This window comes from Danio aesculapii, chromosome 24 (genome assembly GCF_903798145.1).
Source record: "Danio aesculapii chromosome 24, fDanAes4.1, whole genome shotgun sequence".
Taxonomy (NCBI): Eukaryota; Metazoa; Chordata; class Actinopteri; order Cypriniformes; family Danionidae; genus Danio; species Danio aesculapii.
The window spans coordinates 39,574,620-39,594,006 of NC_079458.1; the positions used below are offsets into that span (position 1 = coordinate 39,574,620).

Sequence of the window (19,387 nt, forward strand, 5' to 3'; positions counted from 1 at the left end):
AAGACTTTACATTAAAAAAAAACTCGCAAGAGCCTTAATACGGTATTAAAAACCCTAGACTATTACAAACACTACTAAAAACAAACGAATAAAAAGATTAAGAAGTGAAAACATGTCAAATTCACTGATTTCCACATATAGAAATGAGCTGTAATGAGGAAAAAATGTATTGTATAAAATCGTATTGTATAAATGATTAAATAATTAGCAAATTAAAGAATTCTTGCGATTGAATTTCATAGAAAGAAGGTTATATTAAAATTAAAAAATCTTGAAATAAATGTTCCACCTCTATATATTTACAGTACATATGTACATGACATTTATACAATAAATCCACGTTAATTATGTAGAAAAAAGAACTACTCAATTCTGATTTATAAAACTGCACATATGAGAAGCTTTGGAATCCTATATTGAGTTTGCAGTTGTGAGAAACACTAAACTGCAAGAACTATTACAGATATACTATTCAGTTAGTTTACAGATTTATTTCTCTATGTATTATTTATTATACATTATATTATTACAGACTACTAAAATGTCAATAAGTTACTTTGTTAAACTGCAGAGTTACATTTTCAACATCAAGTCGACAGAGCAGAGGAGAGACAGAACCGTAAGTGTTTTTCTTTTGGAAAGCACTTGTGAATAACACAATACAGAAACTGTTAATTAACAGATATGTTTACAGTGTATTTGCAAAGACTTTATGTAAAAAAAAACTCGCAAGAGCCTCAATATGGTATTAAAAACCCTAGACTATTACAAACACTTCTAAAAACAAACGAATGTCAAATTCACTGATTTCCACATATAGAAATGAGCTGTAATGAGGAAAAAAATGTATTGTATAAAATCGTATTGCATAAATGATTAAATAATTAGCAAATTAAATAATTCTTGCGATTGAATTTCATATTAAGAAGTTATATTAAAATTAAAAAATCTTGAAATAAATGTTCCACCTCTATATATTTACAGTACATATGTACATGACATTTATACAATAAATCCACGTTAATTATGTAGAAAAAAGAACTACTCAATTCTGATTTATAAAACTGCACGTATGAGAAGCTTTGGAATCCTATATTGAGTTTGCAGTTGTGAGAAACACTAAACTGCAAGAACTATTACAGATATACTATTCAGTTAGTTTACAGATTTATTTCTCTATGTATTATTTATTATACATTATATTATTACAGACTACTAAAATGCCAATAAAAGTCACTTTGTTAAACTGCAGAGTTAAATTATCAACATCAAGTCGACAGAGCAGAGGAGAGACAGAACCGTAAGTGTTTTTCATTTGGAAAGCACTTGTGAATCACAAAATACAGAAACTGTTAATTAACAGATATGTTTACAGTGTATTTGCAAAGACTTTACGTTCAAAAAACGCAGAAAATTTCTGTATTTGTAATAGATTCACAAGAGCCTCAATATGAAATTGATCATGTAAAATTCTGTGATTAAAAAACAAATAATTAAAAATCAAAAACCAAACACACTGTACGACATTTTATTGTGTAAATTAGGAGTAATTCCAAAAAGGCTCCAACCCAAACTACAAAGTTAGAATTTTATTTACGATTGAACATCCTACATGCAGAGGTCAATACGCCGAGTGGAATTTCAAAGCATAGCTGTATTTCCATCAATGTCGCCGCCATTACAAGTAAATGCATGTTTGATTTCCAGTCACGCAACGTCTTTCCTCAGTTCATTGCGGTTTCATTGGCAGTCAACACCTGCTGTCAGTGCCAAGTCCCCTTAAGGAGAGCTAGCTAACAGACGAGCTGGACGCATGAAACCAAGTCCAGCTCCAGTCCACAGGTGGCAGAGACAGAGCCCGTCTCTCCGTTCCCGATCACTTAACGCAACCCTCATTGACCTCTGCCTTCCCATTGTATGGCCTGCCATTCAGAACAATGAGGGCTTTGTAGCGTCAGGTCAAGGAGACCATTGCTTTTCCCTTTCAAATGGCACGCAATGCGAATATGGCTGATGAAATGATGAAATAAGAGCGGGTTTCATTTCCCAAACAACGATGTAACCCGCTGCTGTAACTCACTACCATAGTATGATGCATTGTTGGAGGAACTAGGAGGTTACGACTAAAATAATACGCCATTGATTAGAACTGTCATTATTAGTGAAGTCGTAATAAAATAATCGAAATAATGTCTGATTATTGCTGGTAATACCAACTGTAACATCAATGGATTGCTATGCGGTTTTATTCTCTGTTAAATGTCCCGGGGCAGTGCTTTGAAATATTTTGCTGATCGATGCCTGACGTAATTGGAATTGAAACATGAAGACAGAGAAGACACGCAGCTCAGGATGGTGTTAATGTCTGAACTCTTCCTGTCTCTCTGCAGGTGATCTGTGAGAAGATCTTTAGGCCGTGGTTTTCTCCCACACTGCTGGGGGCTAAAGCAGGGCTCCCCCTACAGGTGGAGCTGCAGCGTGCAGTGCAGGAGTGCGCAGAGATGGAGGATGGCAAGCGCCGGCGGGACATCAGACAGCAGCTGTACGCTCTCCTCCAAGAGCTCGTCCGGGAGGACACGGGGCACCCGGGTGGAGGACAAGAACACAAGAGGAGACGCGTCCATACTGCACTTAATTTCTGAACTCTTGAAAGAGCTAATTCAGTCACGTGCATAGGCTTGTGCCGGTATTCGGTAATGCGATAAATCACGGTAATGAATATGCACGATATTGTTATCGCGGGCACTTCAAAATACCGTGAAAAATAATAGATCCGAATTTATATTCTTAGAACGCGCCTTAGCTTATTTTCCATCAACCGCTTGAAGAAAAACTGCGTATATGCTGCGCAGAACTGATGCGCACTCTGATGTAAACAATCCCCGCATGTAGAAGCCCTGTGTGCGCAGTGCGCGCCGCCGCTGCCACCGCACTATAATCCTCACACGCATGCCATCTGTCAGACCGGGCACTTTCCCGGTGGGCCGACGTACTTTTTGGGCCGGGCTGATCATCGTCTTATGATCTGATCGGCCCATAAAAGGCTTAGCAGCCTATCGTTTTTTTCTGCCTTATTGATTGACGCTGCTGTGATCTGTGACTCTCTGAAAGTAGATGCTTTTTTTCCCGGACAGACAGACCGGGCCGGCCCATGTGACACCCTGCAGCCCATTGGCTCTTTTCGGTATTGACATTGGGCTGGCCCAATCACAAACTCCTATTTTGGACTCCGCGTGAGCGTGCGTCGTCTGTGTGTATTTGTCAAAATAGTCGAGAGTCAGAGAGAAGAAACGCAAGGGAGGCGCAGAGAAATCGCGGGAAATACACCGGCGTTTCATTTAGCGATTCTGAAAAGTTCTGTTCATTCTAGTACACGGCTAAAAACGCAAATCACGTGACCACACACTCTCTGCCCAGAGCTGCAGCCACTAGTTCAGCGGGTAAGCATAAACCCCAGGTCAGAGTATAGTGCATGTCAGACAGTTCATCTGCTGGAGGATCTCATCTCACTATAGCTGTTAAACGTGATATTGAATTCATCTTGTTGTCTCTATCTAACAATTCTTATGTCTTTTGAATCACTTGTTCTCAGTTAACTGTTTTGGCTGAGTGCAAAGATAAGCTAATATATAAATTTATGTAACCACATACACTGATTCTGCACATTGACTGATTGCTAACCTTTATCGTTTAAATTTAATGTACGTTATACTGTTATAATGGCCATTATTGGTTATTAAAACTGATATTCTGCAAAAGAGACAGGGTAAAGTTCATTCTTTTCAATCGAAATGAAAGGAGACAGTTATATTTAAGCCCTGTTTTGTTATAAATATGCAGTGTGAAGATGATGCTCATAAAAATATGCAGCTACACGAGGCTGTTTAGTGTCTGTTAATCATAATATCAAAATGAAACAAATTTGACTTATATTATGTTTTCATTGTTTAGATAGTGAAACAGCAAGCAGGATGAGGTGAAAGGTTAAAGTGTAACACTGTTCCCTTTGAAGATTTACCCATGCATTATCAGGCAGTTTTTGTTATGTTTATTATTGAATATAGGCTGAGTCAATAGTGTATTGAATAAGCTAAATTGGCTGTAGTGTATGAGTGTGTGTGAATGAGTGTGTATGGGTGGTTTCCAATATTGGGTTGTGGCTGGAAAGGCATCTGCTGCATAAAACATGCTGGAATAGTTGGCAGTTCATTCCACTGTGGCGACCCCTGATAAACAAGGGACTTATGCGAAGAAAAATAAATGAATGAATAGTGTATTTTTTTAGAACTCAACAAATATCTTTATGGACAGCATACAGAAATTAAATTGAGATTAAAGTTTGTATTTATTTATTTATTTCATACATATGGCTTTTGTGTTTTATAGAATATGAGTTGATAAGGAGGAACGCTGCCGACAATTTATCCCCCTTTAAAAAGGTTAAAGTCAGAAGTTTGGAAATATTTTGGGTTCCAAAAAAATGCAGAGGGATTACGAAGATGGTTTCCCTTTTGCACATTCACTTTGATATAATTGCTCAAGTTTACTTTTATATTGTGTATTGTTTTATTTATATTTATTTGTATTTAAATGTTTGAAGTACTTTTAGTTAATTAAAAAGTTATTAAAGTTTTGTTATTGAAGTTTTTTGTGTTTTTTTACCTGTTTCTCTAGTAAAATTACAATATCGTGATAATACCGTATACCGTGATAAAAGCTCAATCAATTAATCGCAGCATGAAAATGTGATACCGGCACATGCCTACACGTGCAATTCTGGAGAACATCTCAGATGACTAATAAAGTCAAGATGGTGCCATTTCAGCTGTTTTACAACAAATAGCGTAGTGGTTTACGGCTAGTATTCAGAATGTCTGTTCAAAAGGGGAATAGTTCAGGCAAAAATTAATATTTTGTCTTTCCAAACTTGATTTTTCTTCTGTCACAAAAAATAAAACATACTTTGAACTGTTTGTCCATACAGTGAAAGTCAGCAGGAGCACTTGTTATATATATTAAGATATTTTAGTATGTATATGAGGGTGGATCAGTGGTTAGCGCTGTCGCCTCACATCAAGAAAGTAGCTGGTTGGAATTCTGTCTGGAGTTTGCATGTTCTCCCATGTTGGCGTGGGTGTCCTCTGGGTGCTCCGGTTTCCCCCACAGTCCAAACACATGCGCTATAGGGCAATAGGAGAAACTAAATTGCCTGTAGTGTAAGAGTGCATGTGTGAAATTGAGTGTGTATGGGTGTTTCCCAATACTGGGTTGTGGCTGGGATGACATCCGCTGCATAAAGCATATGCTGGAATAGTTGGTGGTTCATTCCGCTGTGGCAACCTTTGAAATAGAGACTAAGCAGAAGGAAAATGAATGAGTTTGTATATGACTAGTTGTATAGTTATAGGAACTGAGCCTTCACATGACATGCAATCTGGCTAATCATACCACTGATATAAAGCACGCCTGTTGCTATACAGTTGAGGTGAAAAATGATTTGCCCTCCCGTGATTTTTTTATTCTTTTTTTTAAGAATTGATGACTTTAAGTGATGACAGACAGACTAAATGAATTTTCACAGTATTCACTATAAGATTTATTAAAATTTCTTTTAGTTTGGCTGCAATAAAAGCAGTTTTAAAATGTTTTATTATAAGCCACTTGAAGAATTTGTTTTTTTATTGTCAACAAGAACAAACCACCATTCTCCAATAACTTGCCTTGCCTAGTTAATCTAATACCTTAGTTAAGTCTTTAAATTGCCCTTATACATGAATACTTGCGAAATAAGTAGTAAAATATAATAATAATAATAAGTAGTAATAATATTATGCTGTCATCATTGCAAAGACAAAAGAAATAAGTAATTAGAAATAAGTCATTAAAATATTATGTTTAAAAACGTGTTGAAAAAAGCACCCTTAAATCTCACAGAAGAGCTCATCATTTTGACTTCAACTGTGTGTATATATATATATATGTATATGTATATGTATATATATATATATATATATATATATATATATATATATATATATACACATATACATACACATACATATATATGTATGTGTGTGTATATATATATATATATATATATATATATATATATATATATATATATATATATATATATATATACACTAATCGATATATATATATATATACATATACACACACATACACAGACACACACACACACACACACACACACACACACACACACACACACACACACGCACACACACACACACATACACAGACACACACACACATTTTCATTTTAGATTCGAAAATATGTGAAAAGTTGCTATTATGGGACATAGACAGCAGGCACCCAGACAGGCTATACAAAATTCATGTCTACTCTTGTCATAAAAATGTGTATTTCAGAAGTTCACAGAGATCGAGACCCCAAACAGAACACCCTGTTTGTTTTCATATTTATCAAAAGTACAACCCTTTTTTGATATTGTGACTATGCTCAAGCAGAAGTAGACCCTATATAGTTGCAAATAATGACAAAGCCTCATCTGTATGATCAAAACAGATGGAGTACTTTAGGTCATCTGCAATGTGCCGGCACACTTCTCAAAAACCTCTAAACCTGTCTTCTAGATGCCTGACTTTAATTCATAAACATCTAAATGTGTCAGTCATCTCGTTCACAATTTTACCCCGTGTCCTCTAGGCTATAACTTATTTATTTACAGTCTTTATGTTGTTTACTTCATTTTGACATCTGGAATATATCATTCAAATGCAAATTTCAGAGATTTCTGTCTGCTTCCTTATGAAATAAACATACCAGTTTTCTAGAACTTCATTCTATTCATTATTTCCCAAGGGAATACAGGCCTGATAATAACATAGCAAAGGGAGGAGAGTAAAGAGTGCTGAAGGGTCACTTTAGGAACTAGCCAGCAGGTTGGTTTCTAGAGAACCAATATTTTCCCCAAAGGCCATCTTCTGGTTGCATTCATGCCGTCACAAGGAACTCTAAATTGTTGTAAGACAGCTGACAGTGACAACAAGTGCAGCATTCATTATAATCAACAACTGGAGGATGGAGGACTGTGATTTCATTGTGTCATTGGTTCTGTAATAATGTGGTGGAATACAGATTTACATGTAGAAGTAATGCAATTGAAAGAGCAACACTTTCAAATGACGTGCTGTTGTTATGTACACTGTAAAAATGCTGAGTTCCACACAATTCATTCATGTTGTCTCAACACAAATCAGTTAAATTAACTTAACAAATTTAAGTGAATTGAATATAAAACAAGTTAATTGTCCCAAAACTCAGTTTCAGCTCATTTTAAATAAGTAGTTTGAACAAGCATATATATATATATATATATATATATATATATATATATACATATATATATATATATATATATATATATATACACATATATATATATATATATATATATATATATATATATATATATATATACACATATATATATATATATATATATATATATATACACATATATATATATATATATATATATATATATATATATATATATATATATATATATATATACACATATATATACACACATACACTGCTTAAAAAAATAAAGGTAACACTTAAACAACACATAGTAACTCCAAATGTTCCCCTTATTTTTTTTTGCAGTATATTTTTAGAGTTTATATGACACGTATTTACCCAGTCAGTGTACACCTAGTACTTACTAGAGATTATGTTTAAGTATGCACTAATTTAGTCCCTCTAAAAAGAATTTCTAGTCCCTGAGAATGAAACTAAAAGTATTAAAATTCCTGATGCAATATAAAGTATGTTTTTATTGAGTTTACTGCATAGACAAACCTTAGAAGAAATAAGTTCTAGTTATAATAACTTCAAGTTTGGTTTGGCAAATTTGTATATCCTGTGCTATCAATATTGTTGGTAAACCTATATGGGCTTGTGAAAAAAAATGTCATTCAAATAAACAAAAATGCCTCCAAAATGATCAAAACTGCTCAACAAATTCAAGATAATGAGGCAAAAAAGCCTCTTTCTATATAAACTTAATCATCTGTTGTGACTGAAGTGAAATGTGAAAACAAATGATACAATAAAAGGTGAAATTTGCCATTTATTTAAGAGCTTTTTAAAATATATTTATTGCAGCGCTGAGCATTAAAACCTACCATTTAAATTTTTTGTTGAGCTTATGAATGCAATGGTAAATTAGAGGGATTTAGATGAAAATGCTGGAGATAAGTAGTCTTTTTCTAATGACAACATGCAGATACAGTGGGAGATATTTCACAGCCTCAGTGATTATAATAGAAGATTTTGTGAGTGTTTAACTTGGGCAAACATGCTTTGCAGTTTTTCTATTTCCCCAAACACATAAGTAACATTATATGCTACGCATATAATAATAACATTATACCCCTTTAAGGTGAGCTCTATATATTAGAAAAAATTGGCCAATTAATTTCATTGGTTTCTGACACCACTCTAAGCAATTTAATACATATAAATGAATATATATAAATATTATTATTATTATTATTATTATTATTATTATCTTTTTTTAAATAATGATTATATGGACAAAAGGTCAGCCAGTTGTTTATGATGTCTATTAAGTGAAGTGTATTTATAAACTAATTTCGAGAGGATCGCGTGCTTATGATTGCTTGCGGCTGGACCCGCATTATCCAATTTATGATTCACCAATCAGACAATTCTTAAGCCACAATAAATACCCTAAGTTCCATATAACAGCCATCTTCGTTTTGAAGAATCCCCTTCCACCCCTACTCCTTCTCCTTTCCTAGATGAGTGGCATGGTGGCCCAATGGTTAGCGCTGTTGCCTCACAGCAAGAACGTCACTGGTTCTAGTCCTTATCAAGCCAGCTGACGTTTCGGTGTAGAGTTTTCACATTCTTCCCAGGCTCATATGGGTTTTCCCCAGTTTTCTCTCACCGTCCAATACATGCAACTTAATTGACTAATCCAAATCGGCAACATAGACATGCTTCTAGTAAGTAGTTATCTCTTAAGAGCAATCCCTATCTGTTCATTAGCTACTACAGCAGGGTAGTTCTCAAGATCTACCTGAGCTCAAACTCCCCTCTCGCCTTGCAAACGGGAGGGTTCTCTTCCGGGACAGCATTACAAACAAGCTTTATAATAAATCATCAGCTAAGTGTGAACTCTTGAAAGGGTTAATGAATAAAGTAGAAAATGCCACAAGAAATCGATACTGGAATACAGTAGGTCACGCAAAGATGAAAAATACCTCATAATTGACTCACCCTCATTCTCATTGTAGACGACTTTATTCTGTCAGTCAATCACAGTCGGAGATTTATTTTATTCTACATCATGTAAAAAAGGGCATAATAGGTCACCTTTTATGGAACAGCTCATTTCAGACCCTAGACGATACACAACTGACAGTTTTTTTCTCACCGATATGACCGCACCTTACACAAAATACTCAGGATCATCTCAGCTAATGCATCCATTTTATTTCCTGTAGAGAATATGTCTATATGTGTGATTTGTTTTGTATGAGCATTTAAATAAACCATCACAATTCATCAGTTTTGTGTCTTACCCGCACTAAATCCCAGCTGCACGCCATCATGCCACACTATATTCAGTTCACATATCAACACCTTGCAGAGAATCCAACATAAAGCTCAAAGATCAAACCAGCATTTGGTTCCTACTGACGGAAGAGGAACACTCGGTAGATTTGTTTGGATCTACCTTCAGCCTAGTGGCCTTCACAGGAGATCAGGTTTCAATCTGCCTCCAGCTGTCTTGCAGAAGAGAGACTAAACACAAGGCTTGAGCGCGGGGAGGATGAGATAGGGTAGAGAGACTATAGGAGCACAGATCACCTGCTGGTGAACTTCACTGATTTATGTTGTTCGGTCTTGAACTACAAACGTTTTGCAGCTTGGCTTGCAGAAGCAGCAGCCATCAAATTTTGCATCTCCAGGGCAACGACAGGGGTCTGGTTTTGATCTGCTCAGAGAGAACCTGCTGACGGCATTAGATATGTTTCCATCTGCCTATTTTTATGCACACTTTGGAATATTTCATTAAAAATGCTTGATGGAAATACTAAGATGTGCATACATTTTGAAAATGTGCAAAACCGAGAACATCTGATAGGAAAAAAAATGTGCATAAACTAAATGCCCGAAGCCAACCTGGTGAAAGGGGTGGTTCTTTTTTCTCACGTTTTGCAGTTATTCACCTCATTTTTTATTTAACTACGAAGTTAAGTATTTACAGTTTAAATACTGCAATTTTTGTGACATTTTAAGCACTATTTATTTCTGGATTAGCTTGTCGGGTGGCCATCATAACCACACTAAAATTTAGAATAAAGAAATATGAAAAAAATATATATTTATACATATTTTTATCATATATAATTAGGAAAAGATAAAGGAATCTGCTAAAGTTTTAAATTAAAAACTGCCTATGTTGACTGGAGTTGGCTGTCTGGTGTAGTCACAACAACCTGGAGCTCAACACGCTCAAAACAGTGGAGATGATAGTGGACTTCAGGAGAAACCCCCCTGCTCTCCCCCCACTGAGCATCATGGACAGCATTGTGGCAGCAGTGGAGTCATTCAGGTTCCTGGGCACCACCATCTCTCAGGACCTGAAGTGGGACACTCACACTGACTCCATTGTCAAAAAAGCTCAACAGAGGCTGTACTTTCTTCGTCAGCTGAGGAAGTTTAACCTCCCAAAGGAGCTGCTGAAACAGTTCCACACCTCCATCATTGAATCAGTCATCTGCACATCAATAACTGTCTGGTTTAGCTCAGCTACTAAATACGATCTCCAAAGACTACATTGAATAGTTCGGACCGCTGAGCGAATCACTGGTACAACCCTCCCCAAGAACTGTACTTTTCCAGAGCGAGCAGAAGGGCTGCCAAAATCACTCTGGACCCCTCACACCCAGCACACTGCCTCTTTGAACTTTTACCTTCTGGTCGACGCTACAGAGCACTGCGCACCAGAACAGCCCGACACAGAAACAGTTTCTTCCCTCAGGCAATCCATCTCATGAACACTTGATGATAATAATTGTGGAACCAACATCACTACTTGCTATACACTTTTATACACATATACACTTATTTAACACACTTTACATGCCAATTTGCACATAACAGCTGCACATATAATGTTGTATATAGTAATATAGCTCTACATACACTTGTCAATTTGTATTTTTGCATTCACTACTTGTATTTTTTTAAAATATATTCATTATCTGTTTTTTGTCCTGTCTCTGTAATCCTGTTGCACTGTAGAAGCTCTGTCACCAAAACAAATTCCTCATGTGTGAACATACCTGGCAATAAATCTCTTTTTGATTCTGATTCTGATTAAGGCTAAGTAGCCTATTGTCATTTATTAAGCAAATAACAAACTAACCAGCACATTCAACTTTCCTCAGTCAGAATCTGGCCACTTGAATAATAAAAAAATTATACATAATAATAATAATAATAATAATAATAATAATAATAATAATAATAATAATGTAGAGCTTCCCAATTTTTCTAGCTCTCTTGTAATACAAGTACATTTGAAAATTCGTGGATAACAACAATAGCCTAATTAGTATTAAAATTAACTTTTATATGCTTCGAAATTTACTTTTGTTCCTTCATACAGCGAGCACAATGTAAAACATCTGAAATGTTGTTTTGCTCATTGTAAAATCCCTCAGCCAAAGTCTGACACCACAGTGGTTCAAATATTGTTATTATTATTATCTCCAGAACTGTGTTGAGCATCTGTCTGCACTCCCAAAGAGCATCTCACGCCTCCAAAAACCATCACATGTTCAATGCATTTCGTCTTACGAGGCGCAACTCATTTATTATAGAAAAAGACCCAGAGAGGCTTCTCCTACTGCAAAAAATATCAATGTTTCTTTTTGATATTCGCCGCCAGTTTATCAGGAAGAGACAATTTTGTCCTCATTGACTCACTGAATGGAAACACTGCTTTATTTGCAAACGTATGAATCTAATTCACATATTTGGATGGAAACGGAGCAGATAAGGACTTTGATTTGATGTCGACTACATGTTTACGTTGCATTTGATCTAATTAAAATGGAGTATAACAATCCTTCACAGACTGATCAAACACAATTTGAGATGAGTGTAGTTGTTTACCTTGACAAGAGATTGGCAGTAAATCCTGCATTTTTCAAGAGATATTTCATTACTTCAGACTGGCCGTTGAAATAATGAAGTGCAGTGTCCAAAGTTATCTAATGTTTACAGCCTCACGCCAGTGTTTAGAAACCTGGAACAAACTACAGGTTTTAGCATTCAACCGGCCACATTTGACAGCGGTTTATACCAGCTGCTTTGTGCTGAAGAATTCTGTCTTCAGGCTTTGAGAAATGCTGGAGGTCTGGAAAGCATCTCAACAAACAACACCTTACATTTGAATGATAAAATGCAAGAGTCAGGTTGTGAGTGCAGAATGTTGAGCACTTGAAAGGACATCTGAAAATATATATAAACCTTTAGTAATACTTCAGACGTGACATAAGCTACAGATGTATAAAAATTACTTTGAAAAGATTTGAAAGATTAACACTGGGAAGAAAACTGTCTATTTGACCTTGAGATCACAAAAAATCCATTCATTTGAATCAAAATCTTGAAAATAAATTCATATTTTTATACTAAAAGCAATCAAATATTTATATTTCTATACAAAAGGTATTTGAATGTGACTGGCTTAAAAGTTATATAATGTATTGCAGATCCTGTCAAGCTAATGACCACTGCTGCAGACACAACTTGCATTAATATTTAACTGATTATATCATTGATGATTTAAATGACAATTGATTATGGGGGAATTTGTGGAAATTGACATTCTTAAAATTGATGTTCATGGTTGCTCAGCAACGGCAGACACTATAGGGGCAAGCTGAAAAGGAGAAAGCTGTTCGGCTGGTTTTTACACTGATTTTAAGACGTGACCTGAACACCCCCGAGACATTTAATTTCCAGACATCAGATGGGTGTTTTCATGTAGGAGCTTCTGTTTTCAGAAGTGGTGAATGCAAATTAAAACCTTTAGATTATTATGAGGAATCCTCTCTTTTCAGAATTGGTGAGAAGACTTCAAGCTGTAAATTCACCCTCTTTAAAGCACTTTGGTGTCAAGTTAAATTTAATTATTAACAGTCTTAAAATCACCCACTGTATGTAATATTCCCATTGTTATATGCAAAAGCGAAAGGTGGCCTTTTTTTCAGGAATTTATTAGGACATTTTATGTTCATTCTGTCTGGCTTATTGTAAAATGTCTATGCTTTTTAATTTTTGCAATTGAGTTTCTGCAAATGAACACACTTTGAACTGGCTTTCATGATAAAAATACTTAATAGTACTGTAGATCTGCTATCTTTAACATGGGCTCATTGGGAACATGTGCCCAGGGCTACATTTCTGAGAACCAAGAAATATGTGCTTGCAAATACATGGCACATATGAGAAAACGTGCCCCAGTAACGTATTTGAGATTGTCAAAAATATACAGTGCCCTCTAGCAGATTTAAGAAAAATAATGGCAAGCACACAAAGCCCAGAGTACATATTTCTTGGTTTTAAAAAAAAATGTAGCCCTTGGCGCATCCAGTTGAAGTCAGAATTATTAGCCCTCCTCAATTATTAGTGCCCCTGTATATTTTTCCCCAATTTCTGTTTAACGGAGAGAAGATTTTTTTCAACACATTTCTAAACATAATAGTTTTAATAACTAATTTCTGAGAATTTATTTTATTTTATCTTTGCCATGATGACAGCACATAATATTTGACTAGATATTTATCAAGATACTAGTATTCAGCTTCAAGTGACATTTAAAGGCTTAACTAGGTTAATTAGGCAAGTTAGGGTAAGTAGGCAAGGCATTGTAAAACAGTGGTTTCTTCTGTAGACAATCAAAAAATATTGCTTAAGGCGGCTAATAATATTGACCTTAGAATAGTTAAAAAAAAAACTGCTTTTATTCTATAAAATAAATAAAATAAAATAAATAAATGTATGTATTAAAATAAATAAAACTTTCTCCAGAAGAAATATATTATAGGAAATACTGTGAAAAATTACTTGCTCTTTTAAACATCATTTGGGAAACATTTTTAATAAAATTAAATACATTCACAGGAGGGCAAATAATTTTGACTTCATCTATATCTCCAATGAGATGGGTTGGATATCTTGGCGAATCCTCAAATCCATCTTGATTCAAGTGGTCTTAATAGCATGCAAAATTGCTCCCACATTTTCTTGGTTTTTCGGTCTACCAAGAGCCATTCTGCGTCCCTAAAACCCAGATGCAGAGGTCAAAGGGAACGCAAAGTGATGTATATTTCATGTTAATAAGTGACAATGTAATGACAGTCCTTGCTGAATTACAATGGAGTGCAGATATGCCTTCATTTATGACTATCTGGGTCATTTTAAACATGGAGATCTGGAAGGAATTAGTGGCTTTGTAGACAAGCATCTCTGAGCTGAAATATCCAGTATTTAGGTATTGTGCAAAACAGAGGCCTCGGGGTGCCGTGATGTGCAGAGCTGTAACTGTGCTGTTTTCACCACTGAAAGGGTCAGAAGTTTGAGTAATTGCAGAGATTGTGTTACTACATCCCGAAAGAGTGACGCAACACTAACGGAATTCAAGCTGAACCAGGTGGGCGCTCGGAGCTGTTCAGTAGATTTTATCAGAAATATGTTGCTCATATTTTCTACAGTGATGAATTATTACAAACATTAACCCAAAATCAAATCAGTATTTTACTTATTTGTAATAAGTATCTATATTACTTACTTAAAATGAACCACATTAAATTTAAGTGTAAAAAGGACTGTAAATTGAAGTGCAAACTTATTTTATTTTCACTGGTTAAATTTGTTTAACGATTTAAATATCTAATTGACATTTTGTTCTTAGTTCAATATCAATGATTTAATAATAATAATAATAATAATAATAATATCATTAACAATAATATTAGTATTAGTAATAATAGTAATTCCCCCACAGTCCAAAGACATGTGCTACAGATGAATTGAATAAGCTAAATTGGCTGTAATGTATGTGTATGGGTGTTTTCCAGTGCTGGGTTGCAGCTCGTAGGGCATCCGCTGCATAAAACATATGCTGGATAAGTTGGCGATTCATTCCGCTGTGGCAACCCCTGATTAATGAAGGGACTAAACCCTAATAATAATAATAATAATAATAATAATAATAATAATGATAATAATAATAATAATAATAATAATAATAATAATAATAATGATAATAATAATAATAATAATAATAATAATAATAATGATGATAATAATAATAATAATAATAATAATAATAATAATAATAATAATAATAATAATAAAGTAATACTTTAAATATCTTATTACTTATATCATTAACTTACATTAACAATGACCAATACTTTTTTACAGTATCATTAATTTAAACTTGGTTAACATTAATCAATTCAACTATATTTACTTACAGCAAATAAATAATATTAGCAGATACAACTTTTGATTTTAATACTGTGTCAATAAATGAAAATAGCATTGACTAATCAAACTATTTAGGAGCATTAATTAACATTTGTACATTGTTTGTGCTTGAGGTATATAAATACACACACACACACACACACACACACACACACACACACACACACACACACACACACACATATTTAATAATATAATTTACATTATATGCAAGTATGTGGTAGTAAAACACTATTAAAGCAAACAAGTCTTCTTAACTCGACTAAGAAATTGTATTTGCATTTGTGTTTGATATTTCTATATATGTAATGCAAGTTTGAACATAACAATAAAAATAAAAACTAATTAAGTTTAGCAAACATGTACAGCTTTATTACACATAGTTGGAACTGAAAGACTTGAATAATATGCAAATAATATATGCAGAGTAATATGCAAAAAAAAAAACAATCAATCAAAAACAGCTAATTGATGCTTATTTGCCTATTTAGTAATAGGGGTGCACTGATCCCAATACTTAGATCAGATATCGGTTTGATACCGCATATTTTTGCTGGATCTGGTATCAGCCAGCTAGTACCAATCCAAATCCAACCTTGCGCGTGCTCTATATTCTGTGTAATTTATAAGCCACCAAAAGCCATAAGGGTAGCCTATTATAAGGCACTAGAAAGTTGTCATGTAGGCCTACTATATCCCACATGTTCTGAAGCCATCCAATAGTTTAATGTAAAGTACAGATGAATATTCAAGTGGTTAAATTCATGTTCAGTTCAGCGCTTCCCACCGCTGCACCTGTCAATCATTCTCCATTCATTCACAATTCAAACTGCATGTCGTGTTCATGACAACACGAAAAACTTTCTCCAAGACTATTTGTTCCTGTTAGTTTAAATAATCAGTGGAGAAATGGATTTAGTTTTGCATTAAATGGATTCATTTTGACCTGAAACAAGGAGTTCATTGCTGTTTCTGTTGCGCTGTGTCTGTTAGATCAGCAGATCGCATTCGCAACACTGGAGTAGAGAGGGTTATTACCTGCTCTTCACACACAAAGTAGGCCTACCTGAAATGTTAAATTAGAAAAGGTTCAATAATACATTGGACAGGTCCTCAATGCACTCATTTCTTCCCTTTGTTCATCTAAGTTTGGAAAGAGTCCACAGATAAATGAGAGATGTGCGCTGTGTATCATGCATCAATTGTTTCATTCATGCATCAGCTGTGCAGCAGCTTTGCTAAAAGGCTGGTTATTTTTCAACGATTAGGGTCAATAGTGGTAGCCTATTGCAGATTTCAAAGAAAAATCTCAATAGTAAAAAAGGAAACATAAGCTGGACCACAACAGATCAATGTCATAACGAATGCTCATGTAATGCAGCCTAATTTATGGCAAGCATCATGTTTTTAGTTAGACTGTGTCATCTGTCATATACAGTAGGCCAATGGGTCTGTTATTTTTACTAAAGAAGATATATTTTTGGAGTTTATCACCAGAACTATAGAAACTGTATTATGCTTTAAAAAAGGCAGTTTCGGGATCAGTTCCAGGAAAATACGGTATTGGGGCATACCTAATGCTGTTGATATTGATGAATTATGTTGTAGTTAACCCTATTAAAGTGGAAAAGTCTTCTCAACTGAACTACTTTAGGTGGACAAAAATCAGTATGAATCACATAAGAAAGATTTGGGTGAAAAAATATTATGAATCTGGAACGATCTGCAAGTCTCTACAAGACCAAATCAACCAATTAGAGGCCTATTAAACTTAATAACTAACTTGTACTTTGAATACTCCTGAACTGTTAAGTCTTTGTTTTTATTACCTCATAAATAATTTTGACCATTAGTTTGAGTATAAGTTAAGTATCATGTTGTATTAAAGGTGTTGTTTTTTGACATTCTGCTCAACCGTCTTTCCTCAGTGTCTTCTGTGCATATGAAATATTGACTATAAAACATCGGTGACAGGAGATGGATGTGCCCTGCTGTGATGTGAGCTACTTTATGCTCAGAAACAGAGAAATATGTTTGGAATAAACCCCGCAATGTCTTTCGCAAACATAAAGATTGGTATTTCTCTTAAAATCTGCTAAGTCTGTGTGGAAAACTTCTCAGTCAACAGGTCTGTTATTAGCAACATTAAGCTTTGACAGAATAATGGGATGCGCAGGGAAAAGCTGATAGCGAATGCAGCTCACATCAGTGTTTCTCCGGTGGGGCTGGTGATAAATTAGTGCTAGCTCTACAAGCGCTGCCTGGGAAAATGGCAAGAAAATATGCACTGCAGCTGTTTTTTTGTATAGGATGATCCTCAAATTACAGAGATTCTCCAGTACAAAGCAAATACCGCTGTTAGTACGGTGTTTAACGTGAAAGGTCAATGTAATTTACCAGGATTGACATGAAAAAAAAAGAGTCATTAAACACATCCTGAAGTCATTTGCAAAGTTCACTGTAAAATAAAAGGGTTCCACACAATTCTTTCATGTTGTCCCAATACAAATCATTTCAGTTAACTTAATGTTAAATATTAACATTAAAAAAATTATAATTATATATAAAATAAACTATCCTATACAAAATAAGAGCAGCGCATTTAGATTTCATTCCGACTTTATTAGTACTTGATAAGTCCACTGTAAACCCTAATAAGTTGAGACTACTCAAATGATTTGAGAAAAGTGATTTCCTCAGTTTGTTTGAGTAAAAGGTAATCAACAACTCAAATAATGGAGTTGACCAAATGTGGTCTCTTCACTAAATAAACTTAAAAGTACAGATAATTAAATATTTAAGTACAGATAACTTAAAATGGCTAATAGACTTAACTTCCAAAATTTTTCAGCTTTTATATTCTGTACTTACTCCCAGGGCCATTTATATCGATGTTGATATTTAGCCGCACCATGTTGGTGTTTTGTATAATCTAATTTTTACAAGGTGGGTCGTTAGCCCAACGCTCAACACCCAACCTGGAGGACCAGGACATACACACATGCACTTTAGCTTAACCAATTCCCCTATGGCACTTGTCTTTGGACTTGGAAACCGGACCACCAGAAGGAAGCCCATGTAAATACGGGGAGAGCATGCAAACTCCACACAAAAATGCCAATTGCGTGTGTCAATCAATTAAGATAAATGCATAAAAGCATTTAAATATCTACAAATTTAACTTTTCTCTTTCGTCAGATTCAGGGTTCAGGTAGTGCCTCTGTCCTTCTGCGCTTCAGCAAAATTCAGCATAACAAGCAAAATGACCACTGTGTGCCATATAACATATATCAACCAATCAGCTCGGTTATCAAGGCAGAATTTCAAGTGCAAACAATCATTTTAAACAGAGAAATGTTGACTCATTCATTCATTTTTCTTTTCGGCTTAGTCCCTTGATTCATCAGGGGTCATCACAGCGGAATGAACCGCTATCCAGCATATGCTTTACACAATGGATGCTCTTCCAGCTTCAACCCAAAACTAGGAAGCACCCAAACACTCTTGTATTCACACTCAAACACTACAACCAATTTAGTTTTATTCAATGAACCTATAGCACAGGACTTTGGACTGTGGGGGAAACTGGACCACCCAGAGGAAACCTAGGCCAACACGGGGAGAACATGCAAACTCCACACAGAAATGCCAACTGGTCCAGGCGGGGCTTGAACCAGCGACTTTCTTGCTGTGAGGCAATTGTGCTACCCACTGCGCCACTATGATGCCACATGGTGAATCGTTTCAAGAAATGAAAATGTTAAGTTCAGAGAAAAAACATTGGTATTTTGA

At 35.0% G+C, this 19,387-nt stretch overlaps 1 protein-coding gene across 1 annotated transcript in view; it reads left to right on the forward strand.

Annotated features, from left to right (window-relative positions):
• The window catches only part of dipk1c (divergent protein kinase domain 1C), a 29,478-nt gene extending 26,811 nt beyond the window's left edge, over positions 1-2,667 (forward strand). Inside the window, exon 4 of the mRNA XM_056451100.1 lies at positions 2,391-2,667. Within this exon, the coding sequence (XP_056307075.1) occupies positions 2,391-2,642 (252 nt within the window). The 3' untranslated portion in view covers positions 2,643-2,667. The remainder of the gene's footprint in view (positions 1-2,390) is intronic.
• The last annotated feature ends 16,720 nt before the right edge of the window (positions 2,668-19,387 follow it).